General features: G+C 40.2%; 1 protein-coding gene across 4 annotated transcripts in view; it reads right to left on the bottom strand.

Moving 5' to 3' along the window:
• The window catches only part of MAP3K14 (mitogen-activated protein kinase kinase kinase 14), a 45,323-nt gene that overhangs the window by 22,311 nt on the left and 3,706 nt on the right, over positions 1-19,306 (bottom strand). For 2 of the 4 annotated variants that reach the window (XM_020798000.3, XM_073004153.2), the window contains exons 2-6: positions 6,005-6,277; positions 5,266-5,335; positions 3,754-3,964; positions 2,920-3,522; positions 1,853-1,990 (exon numbers count right to left, since the gene is read on the bottom strand). In XM_020798000.3, the coding sequence (XP_020653659.3) occupies positions 1,853-1,990; positions 2,920-3,522; positions 3,754-3,964; positions 5,266-5,335; positions 6,005-6,257 (1,275 nt within the window). In that variant the 5' untranslated portion in view covers positions 6,258-6,277. Of the gene's footprint in view, positions 1-1,852; positions 1,991-2,919; positions 3,523-3,753; positions 3,965-5,265; positions 5,336-6,004; positions 6,278-11,115; positions 11,174-13,018; positions 13,175-19,306 lie in introns of those variants that run through there. The other 2 variants (XM_020798001.3, XM_073004152.2) reach the window with 2 other exon arrangements.

Raw genomic sequence — 19,306 nt, 5'->3', positions numbered from 1 at the left:
AATAAATGGTGCATGGATGTGGAGATCTGACGCGCTGGGAGGGAAATAATCAGCAACAGACGGGGAAGATAGAGGGAAATCTTCTGAGAAACAGTAAAGTATTGTATAAACAGAAAACTCACGGGCTGAAGGGAAAGAGGGAGGAAAGCAGGTGGAGAGCAGTGGGGTGGGGTGTGAGAATAAAAGTTCTCAGAATATCTAAAGCACAGAGCCGGAAGAGCTGCCTGGGAGTGTCTAGACAGCTAAAAGAAGACCCAAACTGAGAGTCAGTAAAAGGCAGGGGCTAACAAAAACAGTGAGTAGAGGAAGCACAGGGCTAGAAAGGGGAGCCAAGAAGAAAGGGAGGTTCATGAAAATCATGAGATACCGTAGGAAGAAATAAGATCTGTTTCCAGAGGGTGGAAGGTAAAGCAGCTTGGAAAGACAGAAGGTCAAGGAAGCAATTTGGGTAAGGCTAAGTAGGAATCTGAATTTTACAAACTCACTTGAATTAGGCCAAACTTCTGTTTCCATGTCTCTAGTAACTAATGAATTATCTGAGCCATAAAGCTAGTTGGCAAGCAGGAATCTTCAGGAAGCTTAATGGTAATAAAATGATGATATTCTTCCTCCATAACCTGTGTGTGCCGTTTTATTGTTATTTAAAATGCCTACGGCAAAGACAAAATCTAAGGAGGACACAGATGAAATTTAGTCTGGCTAAGCACAGAGTCTGCTGGAGGAAAACATGAGTCACTTGCATGCTTGCCACTACATAATAAGTCAAGTTAAGTTTTCATATGAATATGAGACGGAAGAAAGGCTAGAAGAGCTTAGACCATGGAGGAACAGATCTGGTAAGAGAATGACAAGATGATCTGACTCTAGTCTACTACAAGTATCTCAAAATAAAGGCACACCACAGATAGTTAATTCTGTCAATCACACTCTGCGGTGTAGTCAAATTAACCCCCTACAGCTCTCTTGAGGTATTAATAATAGAGATGAGGGTATTGGTATACGAATACCTCCCACAGCTGGAGACCATCCACTCACCGTTCTGTTGCTGCTGCAGGCTCTGCGCTCCCTATCGCTCTGGAGCTTGTGGTGGATTAGCCACTCCTGGCAGGAGGTGGGATGATGAGCCTCTCTGCCAGGTCAAAGAGTGGCTGGAGTGGAATGGTGAGTGGATGGTCTGGCCCCAGGGGGGCAGACCCTCGTTATCTTCACCTGTGGGGGGTATTCTTAAACAAATACTCCCATCTCTAATTAATAATCATATTCTGAGGTAACTGATATAGTTCCACTGTGGAAGCTAAACTGTCATGGGTCAGAATGGTTCCCGAATATAAGACCACGTGAAAGCTGTGGATATAAGTCAGATGGCTCTGGGAGAATTAACATACAGTACATTGGTATCACACGGGTCTGTACAATCAAATTGCTAGAAAACTCTCCCACGATCCACAATTTGCAATTCCCCAAAGACCCAACTCTCATTTATCTAACATTACTTAATACTATGAATTATTTTACATATGATCTTTGCCACCAGTTTCTTGCAAAAGAAAAAATAATGAACACCTTCTCTTCTCACAGGACAGAGTTTTGGACTTTGTTCAAGAGTACGCTTTCCAGCACTGCTTGCTACACCCAACGCCCACACAGGGCCATGGATTTCACTGTTTGAAGTTGCCATGGGAACACCTTCTGGTTTGACCTTGAGATCAGCTACAAACAAGTTAGAGCAGAGTTGGAGCAACAGCTGCTCCAGTCCATAGCATTTCCAATGAAAAGGGAAGGAGCTTTCATTTCCCTTTTTCTCGTTTCACTTTCCCTTGCCTCAGATACCTTGGATTTTAAAAATCTGTACCTTTTTTGCAGCACACTGAAAGCCCGTCTGCTTGTCCTCCATTTTGTACACATCCCCAAATGATCCTGTGCCAAGCAAGCTCTGACATTTAGTCCAGTGAACATCTTCACGATATTCATAATCCACTGCTTTGAGTTTCTGATGGTTAGTGAGAGGTTCAACAAGACAAAACAAAAACAAGGAAGATGAGTCAAAGGAAGGAGAAAAAACTCAAGAGCAATCCCTAAACCAGTTTTCAGAATAACAGGGATAGAGGTATTTCAAATACCTGTTTGAACTGGCATCAATATATACAAGAAATTATGTATAAAGCTGTGGATTGGCTGGTTCACAAATCTCGGAAATGGGCAGGAAACCTGTCCTGAATGGGTCTGCACTCCCTCTGAAGGAGCAGGTATATTGCTTGGCTATACTCCTACATTCACACAAGTAGCCACTGGTTCAGAGTGCTTTTGGAAACCTTTGCTTGGTGCACCAGCTACAAACATTGCTGGGCAAGCATAACTTAGCCAAAGTAGTATATGCACTACCAACATCCCATCTGGATTACTGCAGTGTGCTCTCTGTGGAGGCTGCCCTTGAGAATGGCACAGATATTGGAACACTGCTCACTTAATCAATCCATACCACAATTCGATGCTGTTTTTCTGTAACACGCTGATCGGTCTTGAATGAACATCCTCAAATTCAGGCTTCCTCCTCACAAACAGTTCCTGCAACTGCATGTTCATATTTATATAGGGTTATTCCAAAGGCCATGAACTATTTCTATGATGTTCCTCTGTGAGTGAAGTGTGTGAATAACATTTTTTTTTATTCCTAGCAGGAAGAGCATACCCACATTTTGTATTCCCCCCAACAAAGAATTCTATTCAAACATGCAGTCTTCCATCTTCAGCCTCAAGTATTGCAATTCAAGAAGGTTGTACCACGTAACACCTTTGAAAGGTGGTTGGCTCTGCAGTAACTGTTCATTTAATGTGGCCTCAGGTGATGAGCAGTTGTGGTATGTATACACCAGCATCTGCTATAACCTACCCCCCTGCACCTAGATTCTGAAGCCTCACCTCTACAAGCAGCACACCTTCATTTTCATCCATTTCTTGAGGGCATGTCTTCGAACTCAGTCCTTTCCATGTCTTGGCCAAACAAGCTAAGTTTCTTGGTTCTCCAAGAATTACATTTCCCTTCAAGGCATCCACCAGAAATTCTTCCATAGACAGCTTCTCTGATGTGGTTTTTGCAGATTCATGGCCGCATGTGGACAAACTATGCTCCAAACTCAGATCTGACAGGTGACTTTCACCATTAACACGTGAAAGATCATCAAACAGATATGTCTGCAGAGGGCTATGTTTCATGGCAGGATGTAGGTTGTCACAGCCGTGGAAATAAGGTGAAAACTGGACAGAGGGGAATGGGTGTAGAATCTCTGACTGAGGGGCAAAATTGTCCAGAGTATGAGACTTCAAAACATGACTCAGGCATTGAGCAGGACTGATCAACTTGTGTAATTCTAGCTTGGTTGGGTTCTTCAGCAAGTGCAACTGGCCAGTAGGTAAGAGTTTGCTGGGCTTCTTGAAGCAACTGAAATCATGGCCCAAATCTTTACATGGCTCTGAATGCCATGAAGTGCTGTTGAAGAAAGTGCTAAAGTGAGAGTCATCCTCCTGGAAGAAAAGGGAAAGGGTTTACTAAGCAGAAAACCCTATCAACTGTATTCCACCAAAATACAAGCCCCACTGACAGACCCGGAAAAGTTATTTCAAAGATATAGGAGTCACACCTTCATGAAGCTAAAAATGCATTTCAAAATCCCTAGGTACCAGTTCCTTTCTTGGATTCACTGGTACTCTATCTGGGTATTATTTGAAACAATTTTAAAAAAAATCACCTCTTACCTGTACTGGTATGCAGCTCTCCTGCTCTGGAGTCTTTGGCTTTTGAAACAGTGAGGATGTTCCCTTTGATGTCATTAGGTGGGATCTTTTCTTTCGCCGTTTCTTCCGGGATTTACCTGGATGCACGGTCTTCCGATTAGCTGGAGCCATTTTCCCTTCAGTTGCATGGGCCACATTGTTGGGAATCTGGTCAAGGCTGAAAGATTGGCTGCTGAAGAGGGGAAAATACAGCAAAAATATTTTAATTCATGTAATAAAAACAAAGAGAGGGGAAAAAAGAAGCAGTATGGCCACATCTAGCCAATCAGAACCTAAGAAGTATAAAACCCAGTAAGACATGAAAACCTCTAGAGTGATCATAAGAACAAAGAAGGTTCTTAATCACAACATGCAATGCTAACTATAATCATAGTATAAGAAAGCTATAAATAATAAATATTTAGGAAAACTATTTTAACAGTCTTGGGTCCATTTCTTAAAATATATTCTGTGTATAAGTTCTAACAAAAGTACAAAATGCTTAACACATAATTTTGAAATGTTATATGGGACATCTTCCATCAATACAGAGATAGGTTAATTTTGTATAAGATTGCCTTTCATGAACATGATCAATTGGTTAAAAAGTGGCTGTTGCAACAATTGGCTGGGATGAGTGGGTTAAGGTCTGAGACAAATGGCTGAGATAATTCCAAGGAATGCAACCTTAAAATGGCACTTAAAAGGCAAAGTAGTGTGCCTTGGGAGGGAAAATAGCATCAGAAATAAATAAACAATTATGGAAAAAAGATTTGTGGGGGATATTTGATCTGTTATTTCATGACTGCTTCTTTTACTCACATACACCCAACCAGAAACGTGGAAGTATTCAGGACAACTCCCAATATTTCATAACTTTATCAGAACTAATGAATAAAACAAACCATTAGAAGAAGCCCTAATTATGGCTTAATGAGGTCAGAAAGTCTCTTTCCCAGCCTTAATTTCCGGCACCCTCCACCCCTACATGCTTCCTTTCTGTTTCTTGAAATATTCAGAATGAGTATTTTAAGGAACCCCTCTATATGGGATGTTCACATCTGCCATTTGGCAGAGTATTACCAGCCCTTCAATTTGCCCTTCAAAACTGGAAGCATGCCCTACAAGACACTGCAACAGTTCTCCAACTAAATGGTGATGGAGAAATCAAGTGACAGTGGACAAAATATTCTGCATGAAAGCATACTAAAAACTGCTGTTACTCCAGTCTTCAAATTAGTCTGGATAATCTTTCACAGTTTCAAATTGAGTAACTTGAATATGTCTGCAATGCATATTAAGGCAGTCCAATGAATCCTAATTGATTATGATGACTAGATATTTCTAACAAAAGCATATGGTGACTTGTTCCAGGACAGATGGCTGTGCCAGACCAGAAGATATCTCATATAATTTGTAGAATGAAGGTTGCTGTTTTCCTCCCAAATTTGTGATCCCTTACTGCACACAGAATTTTAAAGCACACTTTTTTACCTGTATTTCTTGGTGTCAGCAATAAAAGGCCTCTCTGAATAGGTGGGGCTGAACTCCTGGCTGATCTCACCTGCAGGAAAGCAAACAAGGTCAATAAAAACTGAATGAGACAGGAAACACACTTTCTTGTGGAAATCAGCTTTGTTATTAACAAAGAAAGCTGTAAGACATAATGCCTCTTGAAGGTTTAAAACAACAAATTGGCATGGCAAATATCTTTGGGGTGGAATATCCAAATTTTGCATTGAAAACATATAAGCCAGAATAAAAAATAATAATTAAAAAAATGAACAACTGATTTCAAATGACCAGTAGGAAGTTTGGGCTTGTGCTTCTTGAAACATATGTGCATGGCGCATCTGACTCTGGATGGAATTTCAAAAACAATTCACAGTATGGCACAGAGTGATGCTGTTCAGTTGTGGCAGGGAATTCTCAGTTCTTGGGCAATCCTGCAGCAGCTCCATTCCCACCATGCATGTACTTTACTTCTGATTCTGCAAGATTCCTATGAGTAAGATTTCACAGAGGAAGGAAACCAGGAAACGTGCCAGGAGAACAGAGTGAGGAGCAACTTACATAGGCACATCATTTCTACAGAATAAATATATTTGATGAGAATAGCAGACCTGATGGAGATTCTCAACAGATCTGAACACAGATAATGATACCTTCTGGCATCCATAATTGATCTTAGGCCCACTCATCTACCAACATTAGCATATCACTTTCTACTTACATTCTGCTTGGGCGATGATTGAGATTGAGGCTAAGCTTCCTTTCCCACTGTCTTCCTTGGCAGTGCCTTTGGCAATCACATCATTCAGGATCTTCCATGGGCCTTGGAACATTTGCTCTGGATCCTCTACTTTGCAAATGCTGCTCTTTTTCTCATTTGCTGCCTCCTGTGGTCCTTTGCCTGCAGAAATCTCCTTTAGGTGCCCAATGCCTGGGGCTGGAGTGTCTTGGCAAACAAGTTCCATCACCGCCATCTTCTAACTTTAACAAGGGGCTGAAATAAAAACCCCATGAAAAGAATGATTAGAATTATCATTTTCAATAATTTGTTCTGACATAGCTTCCAGATACTGAATGATTATCTTTTTATTAGATATTATAAAGCAATTTGCACCCTGAAGGAAAACATAGTGTTTAGTAATAGTGTGCAAGTTACAACTTCATCTCAAAGCACCACACAACAGTCTAAGACCCAGAAATAAATGACCCACATTGTTTTACACAGAATAGGAAGCAGGGTGGATTTGATCTAAATCACAATATAACTCAGGATTTTAATTAAAACATCAGATTTCTAATTATTTAAATAAAAACTTTTTAGACCTAAATCATGATTTAGATCAATTTGTTTTTTTTAATCAATGATTTTCATCCACCCTGACAGGATGTCAGAATCCAGCAATTGCAAAATACAAGAAATGAAAAGCAACTGGCTTTTTGGGAATCTCGCCAAACTTAGTAAATATCTTTTTAAAACCTTCATAGTCTTTAAGCAGTTTTAAAGAGCTCATCTTAAAGTTATTCCCCACTCCAAATCAACATTGAAAACATGCTTTCCCCTAGCCATTAGTACATTTACACTTTGAATCTGCTACAAAATGCTATAGTGATTCTAAATTGGAGTGGGTAACTTGCAAGGGTCAGTGGCCTTTTTTGTCATCTTTCAGTATCTTGCTCCCTGAAAACACTTACGGATACGCTATGACCATTTTTGCTCTAAAAGCAGGACTACTGTCTAAGACTCCAGTCAACCTAGAACAAAGGCCTTATAGTCTCCATTGCATCTGCTTTACTTAGAAACTGTTAAGTACTCAACAGAGTTCACTATCAGAAGCAACAAGTAGAGATTGGCAATAAAATATTGCAGTACTTGGTTATGTCTATAATAAACATACTGCTGAAGAAATAAAAAATATGTTGCAAGTAGAGTCACTACAGCAGAGTAGCAACAAAGGGAAAGCTGCATACGTGGTACAATACTTGACAGCTTAAATAATATCAGGATGTGTGGCCCTGCACCTGATGTCACAGACTCTAGAAAAGCATAAGCTGATGCTTTTCCAGTCAGCTGGCTTTGATTTTTCCTCCACTTTCTCTGCGCAAGAAAGGCATTGGGGAGAATGTAGCTCCAGACACTCATCCAGCATTTAAAACCTGGATGAATCCTAATTCCTGAAGCGCTGTCTGTATGTGCTTCATTCTCCTATTGAAGCTGACTAATTCCATTAACAATCCGCCCAGCTTCCTTCTGGAAGAGTAACCTTTAGAGGCTCACTTGTCTGTTACTCCTCTGAAAGATACAGTGGTGCCTCAAAAGACGAATGTAATTCGTTCCGCGAGTAGTGCTGTCTTGCGAAAAAAATTGTCTTGCGAAAAGCGGTTTCCCATAGGAATGCATTGCAATGCATTCCTATGGGAACCTGGCAACACGAATGAAATTTTTTTGTCTTGTGAGGCTTTGGTCTCAGGGGAGGGGATCATCTTGTGAAGCACAGCCATAGAAGAAGCCGTCTTGCGAGGCACCACAGCGATCACAAAAACCATTCATCTTGCAGGTTTTTCGTCCCACGAGGCGTTCGTCTTGCGAGGCACCACTGTATTTGGTTGGCCAGAACATGGGAAAACTTCTCTGCAGCATTCCTCCAGTTATGGAATTTTCTCCTAAGGAAGCATATGAGGCTAAAAACAAATAAATAAATAAAAAAGAAAACACTGTGTTACCTTAAATACTAACTGCTATATTTTAACGTAAGCTTTCACAGACAAGTCCACTTCCACAAATTTGTCCACTAAAGTTCACATTAAAATATAGCAGTTAGTTTTTAAGGTGCCACAACATTTTTATCTTCTTTATTTCTTATTTTTGTTTTATTCTGGCCTGATATGCTAGGCACAGACTACACAGATGCCTCTTCTAAAATTCCAAAGAAAAATTAGATTAACCCAGGATGAGAAGCAATCTTGTTCAATTACTTGTCTTTCCTGAGAACAATTGTCTTGACAGGCCAAAGCAGCCTATCTTTTAGGGTTTTCTTGTTTCCAGTGTAAATACTTTTTTAAAAAAATCTGTGAAGGGTCTTTTGTGGCCTCTGTCTTGAGTTTGCCAACAACAAGGCACACTGCAACAAACACCGTCTTTGCACAAGGCTGGGTAGAAGCATTCAAGGTAGTTTCCTGCCTCTTGACTGCAAGTCACACCTCTTCTGGGCATCGGTAAGTTACACTTCCTGAGCTTTGTCCATGCCAAAGAGAACAAAGGGAAATCTTCAGACTGAGAACACGGTCTACCTATGAAGGGTGTGTCTGTAGCTGAGACTCAGAGAATAGCCTTGCCAGGCTGCATTCACAGCTCTTCCAGTTCCTTTGCCCTCTCTTTTCTGCCATAGAAACACATGCAGGTTTTTTTTTTCTATTTTTAGGGCTTTTTGTCCCCAAAAGACTAAAAATTATTTTATATTTTTCTGCGAGCCTCAAACATGAAAACAACTCTCAGGTTTTCTTTCTTTTGTGGCCCTGTTTTGACAATGAAGTTGACAGCCCAGAGAGTGTGTTTAATTCACAGAAGCAGCTATCTTACCGTTGACTGACAGTGACCCTGCTTCAAAGATAAATTCTTTCCTACAGCCAGGAACAGCAAAGAAGGAGCACTTTGGTGGTTACTGTCCGGAGACAGGAAAGCCCTTCCCTCACACAGGCGGACAAAAAGAGAGAGAGAGAGAGCAACCTCAGATCTCAGCAAAGAGGGAGATGACCTTTTTAATTTCTCCATTTCTACTCACTGAGATAGAGGATGGGGCAGGTAAAAAGTTTATCTAAATGAGCACCACCTCTGTCCACCTTTCGGAGAAAAACCAAATTGGAAACATATATTAACAGGCCGGAGAGTTGGGTGGAGAGTTGTAACATTTAAGACTGGAGCCTCAATGTGGCAACTGCTGCACATCTTATTTGCATTTTCTCTGCTAGCATAAATATAGCTGCACAGAAATCATATGACTGGCTGTCTGACCTCTTGAGGACTCCTTCCCTCCAAGATATCAATGATTGCCTAGCTTCTAAAAGCTACCCATATCATTCCTTTCATTGCTGCCTAGAGTGGACTAGTCGCCCAGCTAGGCGGGGTATAAATCAAATAAATAAATATTTCTCTTTCCTCATCAACCAGCCTAAGCTCTGATGACAAAGGAGTTAACAGAGAGAAATAGCTATTTGCAAAGACAGCTGGGGTCCCACATTAACAAGGATATAAGTTGGTCTACTACCCAGTTATCCTTTCACAAACCAGATTCAGCCTAGGAGCTGCCAGGTGCTGTTCCCAATCTACAGGAATAGAGATCCCTTCTTGTAATTTTTATTTCCTGCACTAAAACCATTTTTCCCTTGTCTCCTAGAAATAAAATGCCCATGGCGGTTTATAATTGCAGGGCATCATTAACATAACAATAAGAATGGCAGGCTTAGAACAGCAGAGAAAAGATATCCAGATTAAAATGTCATGACAAAAAAATTAAAAACATTAATAGGTTGACTGCTTGCTAAAAATAAATTTATTACCTAATGTGTAAATTAAACTTTATCCCAACTTTTCTGATACAGAGTTTCTCACATTTTTGTGTGCCTCTGTCCTCCAACCAAAAAGGAAGGTATGCTTCAATATAAGACACCGGAGAGAGGGGAGAGATACTTAGCAACTGCATGCTCTTTGTACAACATCACCAGAGACACAATCAGAAACCTAACATCTCTGAGCGGATTCTGCATCCCCATTTTAGAGCCTCCTTTCAACAAGGAACCTGGCCCAAACATCTAGGCATGGACTTAGGCTCTTTCTATGTTTTTCTACACCAAACCTAGCTCCATAATACTCACTAGAGAGTCAAAACTTCTCTTTTTTGATATTTTAGTGACCTAATAAAGATTATCAACCATATCAGTCTAAGAATAGTACTGATACTACAAGAGAAAGCAACTGAAGCAAGAATAAGAAGGGTCCCTCTACTCTTGTTCCCCACACCTGGCCCTGCTATGCTTAACTGCTTCCAGGTCGTATACTCACTCTTTCCTTTTCTTAACTTTTGCCTTTCAACACTTTGGCTCTGTAACAAGCTACATTTATCTAAGTAAGGGCCTGCTCCTACCCAATTCTCTTGCCAACCCTGTTCCTGTAAAGAGAACTTCCATATCTCAGTTTCCAATACTAGCAATGCCTTCTGGGCAGGTTCACACTTTGTTCCTATTTACAAAGCAGGAAAGTATTCAATGGGCTTAGCTCATCTTTTTCGCAGTGCCTCAAATATTTTCTGGCACACTTCAAGCAAACAGTCTCTGAGAGAGGTTGAGGCTCAAAAGTGAAACCAACTCTTTTGCCTGCCCTATTATTGAAGGCAGAAACATTTTATCTCATCTTCTTGCAATAACTTCAAGTCTTCCTGAAACTGAACAGGGAATAGAAGGGTTCCTTCTTTACACAAAATTTAAATCAATCAATTAAAAATATCATCAACTGCTCCTTGCAAGCTTCTATCCAACACAGAAGGCAACAACTACTTTCTCCTATGCCTTGTTTATACAAATCAACATTCAAAGTTGGTTGTTGTGAAATGATTGCCTAGTTGAACAAATTTCAGAACGCTTGAAATGACAGTCCTTTGTTGAAAAGTGTCCATTATCATTTCTAAACAGTACAGGAACAGAGCTCATCTTGCTGGTGGGATCCACTCAACAAAGCCTTGCGCAATGCTCCTTGATAAATACTGCAAGTTATTTACAGATCATACCAGCTTCCCACAAAAAGAGATAACAATCCTGTCAGTGTATAAAGACTCAGCTCACCTCAATTACAGAACCTTACTAGTGGGCAATCTTTTAGAGCAAGATGTCTCACCTTCAACCCTTCTCTCCACTTTCCTAGAAATAAGAAAAGAGAATGCCTGATAAGATCACCCACTGCTACCGTTTCCCCGAAAATAAGCCCTAACCTGAAAATAAACCCTAGTTAAGTGAAACCCCACCCTCCATCATTGCGCAGCAACCAGAAGATGACATTTGAATAAATTGTATTTATTGTGTTTTAATAAATGTAGATTGCTGTACGAAAAAACATCCCCTGAAAATAAGCCCTAATGCATTTTTGGAGCAAAAATTAATATAAGACCCTGTCTTATTTTGGGGCAAACATGGTATTAAGGATAATGAAGTAAACAAGGAAAGATTTTAAATATTCTAAAAAGTCATACAAATGCTAATTGGCATCTGCATATTTTGACAAAGAGTCGTTAACCTTGCCTGCAACGGTAGTTTTGTTCAAGCATGGATTCATCCTTTACATCAGAGCTGAAGAAAATCTAGCCCTCTAAATGCTTTTGATTTCAACCTCCATGAGCCTGATGCAATATGACCAATGGCAAGGGATTATGGAAACTGACATCCAAATCTTCCACACCCATTCCACCATAGATGGTGTTCATGTCCTCCTGATTTGGCACAACCAGACACTGAACACTTTTTTAGATCCTGAATGGGCACACTATGGGGTGTGCTTTTAGTCTGACTAGAATCCCAAGGTCCAACAACCATAGCAAGGTGCAAAATGGTGCTTTAGAATAAGAGTTGGCAGAACAGAAGGGCACTTGGAATTAACAAAAAGAGATCCAGTTAAAGCAAGTACAGTGGTGCCTCGCTTGACGAGGATAATTCGTTCCATTGAAATTGCTCTTAAGCAAAATCCTCGTCAAGCGAAACGAAAAAGCCCACTGAAATGCATTGAAAACCAGTTCAATGCGTTCCAATGGGCTAAATACTTCAGCGTCCAGCGAAGATCCTCCATAGGGGCGGCCATTTTCGGTGCCTGTAAAGCGAGGAGCCATTTTGCACAACAGATGGCCATTTTAGAGCCACCGATCAGCTGTTTTAAAATCATCCTCTAGCGAAAAATCAGTTCCCGAAGCAGGGAACCGATCATCGTCAAGTGAAATTTCCCTATCTAAACATCATTTTGCATTCGCAAAAACCTCAGCGTAAAGCAGATTCGTCATTTAACGAGGTAATCGTTAAGCGAGGCACCACTGTATCAGCGAAGGAACAAAGAGATTAAAAACAAAGAGACACGAAGAAGAAGTAAGGATATAGGGAGAATGTAAAGACTAAGCAGAAGAACACAGGCAAATCAAAGAGGAATAGAAACTGTGTGTTTTGTTTTGTCAAGTTGGAATGTACTTATAGTGATCCTAATAGGGCTTTCAAGACATTTAAGGAGGGGTTTTACCTGTTCTACTCCCCCACCCCGTGAGTTTCTATGGATACGTGCAGATTCAAACCCTGATCTCCAGAGTCCACTCTATCATCTACACTAGGAATCCTGAGCAAAAACTAGAAAATCAATATAACTGAAGACAACTAACAGGGCATTCACACCAAATGTGAACATGAAAATCACTAGAGAAGAAAAAAGTGAAAAATAAAAAGTATGTTTAAAACATTTTAGCATTGTTAATTAGGACAATCTCTAAGGTACAGAGTAGTAATGGAAGCAAAAAGCGTTTCAATAAACCATTTCAAGAGAAGTCAGCGGAACTGATGATAAGATTTAATTCTTAGCAAAATATGGTGTTGGCTACACAGCTACAAAAAAGGACATGAAGCTCTTGCAGGAGCCTGATGCATCACAGAATCAAACATGATGAATAATATAGGCCTGCCAGTCATACAAGTTTTAAATTCTTAAATGTACACCCACCTTCAACTTCTAGAAATAAAGAAATAAAATATGAACAAATCTTCATACTATTGGACACCACTTCCAGACAGATTTTTGTCTAATCCTTCCTCTACACCCATGCGGTTAGACTCTGCCATGCCCTGCAGCTACTTACATTTCACATTTAAAAAGTATGAGCAATCAGTGACTCATTGCAAATCAAAAAGACTGTAATATGGCCCCTGCTAGGTTGAGGTCTGGAGCATTATTTAAAGGGGAAGAAACACAATTTCAATTTCTGTTAACCATTTCTCAGACCACAAATCCCACACACACTGATGATTCATCTCAAGCAATGCTGTAGTAGTACTGTCTATACAATGTCCTTAAAGACAGTCTGGAAACTAGTCGGTGCAGTAATAAGGCAAAGAGAATGTTTACAGCAGGAAGAAAGTTTGAGCATACCACACCAATTTGGTATTGACTTCTCTTTTATTTTGGGGCTCTAATTAAAAATGCTAGCACTAACATATAAAGATCTGGATGGTATAAGACTTATTACATAAAGATCATCTACATCATATAAATTTGCCCAAGTCCTAGGTGGTTCATGGACCAGGTGTCCCACACATGATTTGCCCACCTACCTAAGTTAAATCTTAAGAGGTCCTGCTCTTTGGCCTGCCGCTAAGATCAATCAGACTGATAAGTATCAGGCACACATGAGCTCTTTTCACGGGCAGCCTCACAGAAATTCCCTCCCTGGATAACATCCTTTATGTGCTTTATTGATCTTACTGTTGTCCTCACATCTTATATCTGCTTTTAATTTAGTGTTTTTCATTCAAGTTTTAATATTTTTATAGGGCTCACCTTTAGGGCTCTAAGGGCTCACCTTAAAAGTTAAGGCAGAAATACATTAAAGAAATAAACATGTCAATTTACTGTATTCACGAAGGCTTTCATGGCCGGGATCTAATGGTTGTTGTGGGTTTTTCGGGCTCTTTGGCTGTGTTCTGAAGGTTGTTCTTCCTAACATATCTTCAGAGGATAGCACTCTGTCCTCTGAAGATGCTGGCCACAGAGACTGGTGAAACGTTAGGAAGAACAACCTTCAGAACACGGCCAAAGAGCCCGAAAAACCCACAACAACCATGTCAATTTACATTCATATCAGCTCAATGTTTTTCGTAGAGGGAGTCTGCTACAGTACAAAAATGCTGTTAACAAATAACTCCCACAGAATCTGGACATTGAGTCACGGCAACTGGACTTCTTCTTAGGTTGAAATGTTTCACTACTCATCCAAGTAGCTTCTTCAGTCTGAGGAGAGCTGGTAGGAGATGCCTGACACATCCTTCCCTCTGGTCAACAAAGACCACTGTCAATGACCATTAATGATCCATGACAATGCATGGAGTAGGACTGAAGAAGTGGGATTATCCCTCACCCCCAGTCCTTTGTCCTTCTAACCAGCCTACAGTATTCAGATTAGGGGGAAGTGAAACCAACGTGGAGGATATATCAGGGATCTCCTACCAACTCTCCTCAGACTGAAGAAGCTATTTGGATGAGTAGTGAAACGTTTCAACCTAACAAGAAAGAAGTCCAGTTGCAATGACTCAACTTCCAGATAACCCCAGTTGGATGACTGAGAATGTTCACAGATATCTAACTCCCACATAATTTAACATAGAACAGACAGAAGACAGGCATAGGCTGTCTGCTCTGTAATGTTATTGCAGCATTTAGTTCAGATAAACAATGAATAAAACTGTGTTCTTCAACCATGCTACTTTAGACTGTAGAAGACAGACTGTAAAACTTTTCATATATAGAAGCTCACTGAGGGCCAGTCTGGCTACTTGGAGACTGCATCTCCATTTTTCCAGGAAGAATAATACAGTATGGTACAGGGAAGATCAGCCTGGTCCTCATCCACTAGAAAAAAGTGCAGCTGAAAAAAAATCTCTGCTCCAGTTACTAGTTGTCCTGGGACAGCAGACTGGAATGGAAGTGCCCTCTGGCTACGTACATCAACCTAAGTACTAAAGGGTGTTGAGATGTGCATGTATAAGTGTCTGCAATAATAGGAAAACCATTTACTGAAAACCAGTTTGAAGTGCTCAATCAAGAAATGGAAAGCACATCTTTAAAACAATCAAGAAAATTATAAGGAGAAGAGTCCCAACAGGGCACCCTTCCCAGAATGGCTTGCTTTATTTGAAGAGGATTTATTTATCTGTTGAGAACGGAACAAAATACAGGTAGTGCAAAGGTGGGGGTATTGGACCAGGACCTGGGAGATCCAGATCTAGACACTATTGAGTGATGCAATTGACTGGGTGACCTCAAGCCCATCACTCTCTCAGACTGACCTAGTGTCTGTTCTATTATAAAACAAGGAGGAGGAAATGTAAGCTGCTGTGAGCTCACTGGAAGAAAAATGGAGTTATAAATAAATAAATAAATAAATAAATAAACAAACAAACAAATAAACAAACAAATAAATAAATAAATAAATGGTGCATAAAACACAGATCTAATTAGCTCAGATGTCATCTGGCTGAACTCTACATCTATACCCAGAACGCTAAGTTTTCCAGTTTTCCACTGTGAAGGAGCAAGCAGGCCAAGGGCCAAAACGACATGAGCTAAATCTAATTTTAGCCCCAACTAGAGTATATCACTTGAAATCAATAGAACATACATTAGTACTGACTAGGAAGTCTCACTTATTTCAAGAGGTCTGTTCTCAATAGGACTGCAATTGGATTTTGCCCAGTCAAATGAAATACAACATTTTAATGAATCTATTTGTGTTCCCTCTAACCCCTTTTGTTTAAAGAGCAGCCACAGTCCCAGCTCTTTAATTAGGAAGACAGTGAGCAAGACGGCTATAATCCTTTCTCTTTGCACAAGCAGCTGAATGAAAGGTGCACAGTTCAGTTGTGACTGACATGTAAAACTCACATAACAGCTGCTGACAAAAAAGGTCTAAACACATCACAGATAACATATATGAGCAAGCTGATCCAAATGTGACTAACCTTCTCAAATTCAACTTCATAATACACAGAAACTGTATTTGCAAACCACCAATTGTAGAATATGTGTATTAAAAAAAAACCAAACACTTTTCCGGCAAAGGTAGACAGGAAGCATCTGGTAAGCAACCACAGCAGCTGTTTATTCACCAGAAATGGAGCATTTGAAACTGGTGTGTCCCACCCACTTTAAAAAAGCAAAGCCAAAAAAAAAAAAGAAAAAAAAAGAAGGAAAGGTTTGTTTCAGAGTAATGTTGTCACATGGGTCACCAATGAGCAACTAGCACCTTGCCTCTATTTTGGCAATACTGCATGTCAAGGTTCTATAATATAAAAAAACTGGGGATGCCTTAACCCAAGAAATCCAAAACTTCTAGGAGCAGTTCATGTTTCTTTGCAGAACTTTAAAAAGGAACTCGTTTCTTTTAACACCCCCAAATATTCACTCTTTAGTATGAAACAGTATAAAGAAGTTTTTTAATTATCTATCTTTATATAAGGCTATCTCATTTCTTTTTGCATGATTGACTATTTCAACTCCTGTTTAGCTTTGGTAAGTGGTCTATACACAAAAATAAATATTGCTTTCTGGATTTTTAGCTGCCGAAATTCTTGGTTTCATAATTTTTAAAAATATTTTACTAGCTAAAATCTTGTTGCTTAGCATAGTAAGTCACAACTAGAGTAGGCTATTGAATCAATGACACTTAAGGATTGCCTTACCAAATCCCTGCTGATTCATTGGGCCTACTCTAGTTGTGATTTACTATACTAGGTTTTGGCCATTGTATACTGCCCTGATAGGCAACTACATATTTAATAAACAAATAAATGTATGATGAAATGTATAAATGAAAGAGCCGCACTAAAATTACACACCCTTAAGCTATCACTCACTGTGGAGGGAGGCTTTGGGTTCACAATCATCTCTAATTAAATTATTTCTTACAGTGTACCTTGTACGCTGTGATACAATTCAAGAATTTTACTTCAGCCAGAGATAATATCTTTTGCTATTGGGAGGGCAATATAAGCCAATTCACGTAGCTCCCTTCTGACTTTCATTTTACTTTATTCCTTAGATATATGCACCACACTATTATTTAGCTCTAGTTTCACTTCCAGGAAGCATATCTCCAGCAACTGTCCCTCTTGGTTACAACAAGGCAGGCAACTCTGCATTCATATTATGAAGAAAACAATCGGGTTGGGTATCTGTGTTCTCATTCAATAGAAAAAAAAACTGGGATCTCCTGGCTGTGGTATATATGTCTAGAACACCTGGTGAAGGTGCAAAAGCCAAAAAGAAGTGTGGGGAGATTCCAGAGGTCTAGGCTTTTGTCATATTTTGCAACTCATTTGCTCCTAAATTCTTCGTGTTGCTCAATTGCAGAACATATCTTTCAAAACGCTTCTTTGTAATGAGCGATGCAAGACATTTGCCACTTTTTAAACGAACAGATATTGGAAGCGGTATGAAGGTGTAAAGGAAAGGAAAGCAGAACAAAAAGGCTACATGTCTACTCAACAACAAACCCAATATGGCCTGGACCTCGATTATTAATACAGTGGTGCCTCAACTTACAGACGTCCCAACATACGACCATTTCGAGTTATGACCAGCTCTGGCTGCAAAATTTTGCTTCAACTTGCGGATGGAGCTTCCACTTATGAACAGAAAAAGGCAGAAGAAAAAGGTGGGGAATTCAAATTGCTAACCATTGGTGGCGAAGAGGCTGCTTCTTTGTAGCTCTTTCACCCCAGCAGTTAGAGAGTGTGCTATTGGAGGAGGCTTCGGACTTCCTGGTAAGATAAGGTGCTGCTTTCTACTTTTAAAAACTGTTCTGGGTGGGCTTTGCAGTGTGGTTTTGGGCTGGGCCGTGGGATTATGTTTCTATACTGTGATGGGTCTTGCAGGGTTTGTTTGTTTTTTCCAGGGGTTTCCCTGTTTCTGATGGGTCTTGCGTGGTTTGCTTTTTGGGGGTTCCCCCCCCATTTCCGATGGGTCTTGCGGGGTTTGTTTGCTTTTTGGAGTCCCCCCCCCATTTCCGATGGGTCTTGCATGGTTTGTTTGCTTTCTGCTTTGTTTTTTCCCCATTTCCAATGGGTCTTGCACAGTTTGTTTGCTTTCTGCTTTGCTTTCTTTTGCATTTCTGAAGGGTCTTGCAGTTTGTTTGCTTTCTGCCTTGCTTTTTTTGCATTTCCAAGGTGTTGCACGGTTTGTTTGCTTTCTGCTTTGCTTCTATGTTCTTTCCCCCCCTTCGGCTGGAACAGATTAGTCACGTTTCCAATGGGTCTTGAACAGTTTGTTTGTTTTTTGCTTTGCCTTTTTTTGTATTTCCAAAGGGTCTTGCATGGTTTCTTTGCATCTCTCTTTTCCCCCCCTTCGGCCGGAACAGATTAGTCATGTTTCCGATGGGTCTTGCACGGTTTGTTCGCTTTTTGCTTTTCTTTTTTGCATTTCCAAAGGGTCTTGCATGGTTTGTTTGCTTCTCTCTTCCCCCCCCCCCTTCGGCCGGAACGGATTAATTGCACTTTAATGCATTCCTATGGGAAATGGTGCTTCGACTTACAATCATTTTGAGTTACAACTGGACTTCCAGAACCAATTAAGTTTATATGTCGAGCCACCACTGTATTTGTCACTCAGACATCATTCCTAAAGAACAAATGTTAGAACATGAGGTCATCATCCTCGAGATTTAGCAAAGTTTCTGAGTGAGGGTGAAGGCAAGAGAAATAAGATTTCAAAGAAGAACACAACCATAGCTGTTCTGGAAGAGTGTTTTAATAGTAACCCGCTCTCAGGGGAGGCAAATTGAAGCCTCTGAGGAAAGTGCTGAAACTCTTGTTGAAAGACACATTTTAGGTGAACATCCTGAAATGAGAGAGACAGCTGATTTAGTGCTAATGAAAAATTCTAATAGTTCCTCCTTTATTAAGGAGCAGAAGGAAGATATTTCCTTAAACGATTGCTTTGGAAAAGTTAATTAGAATCCCATTCCACTGACCCCTGAACTCGCAGAGGTATTGTGTGAAAAAAGATTTATTATATAGAGAGGTTTTAATGACTCCTCATGGGTGGGGAGGACCCCACAAATAGCTAATCGTCCCCGTTAAATAGAGATAAAAGATTATAGGAAAGGCACAGAAATATGTATTTGGTGCAGTTGTCAATGGGGCTGATTTGTGGAAGTTTACCACTTTACATGAAACTGCTCTGTTAACCAACTTAAAGAAGGCTCAACATGCAGCTGCAAAAGCACTGAAAATCCAGTAA

This window comes from Pogona vitticeps, chromosome 6 (genome assembly GCF_051106095.1).
Source record: "Pogona vitticeps strain Pit_001003342236 chromosome 6, PviZW2.1, whole genome shotgun sequence".
Lineage (NCBI taxonomy): Eukaryota > Metazoa > Chordata > Lepidosauria > Squamata > Agamidae > Pogona > Pogona vitticeps.
The sequence above is the reverse complement of the archived record's forward strand: the minus strand, read 5'-3'. Positions and strand labels throughout refer to the sequence as shown.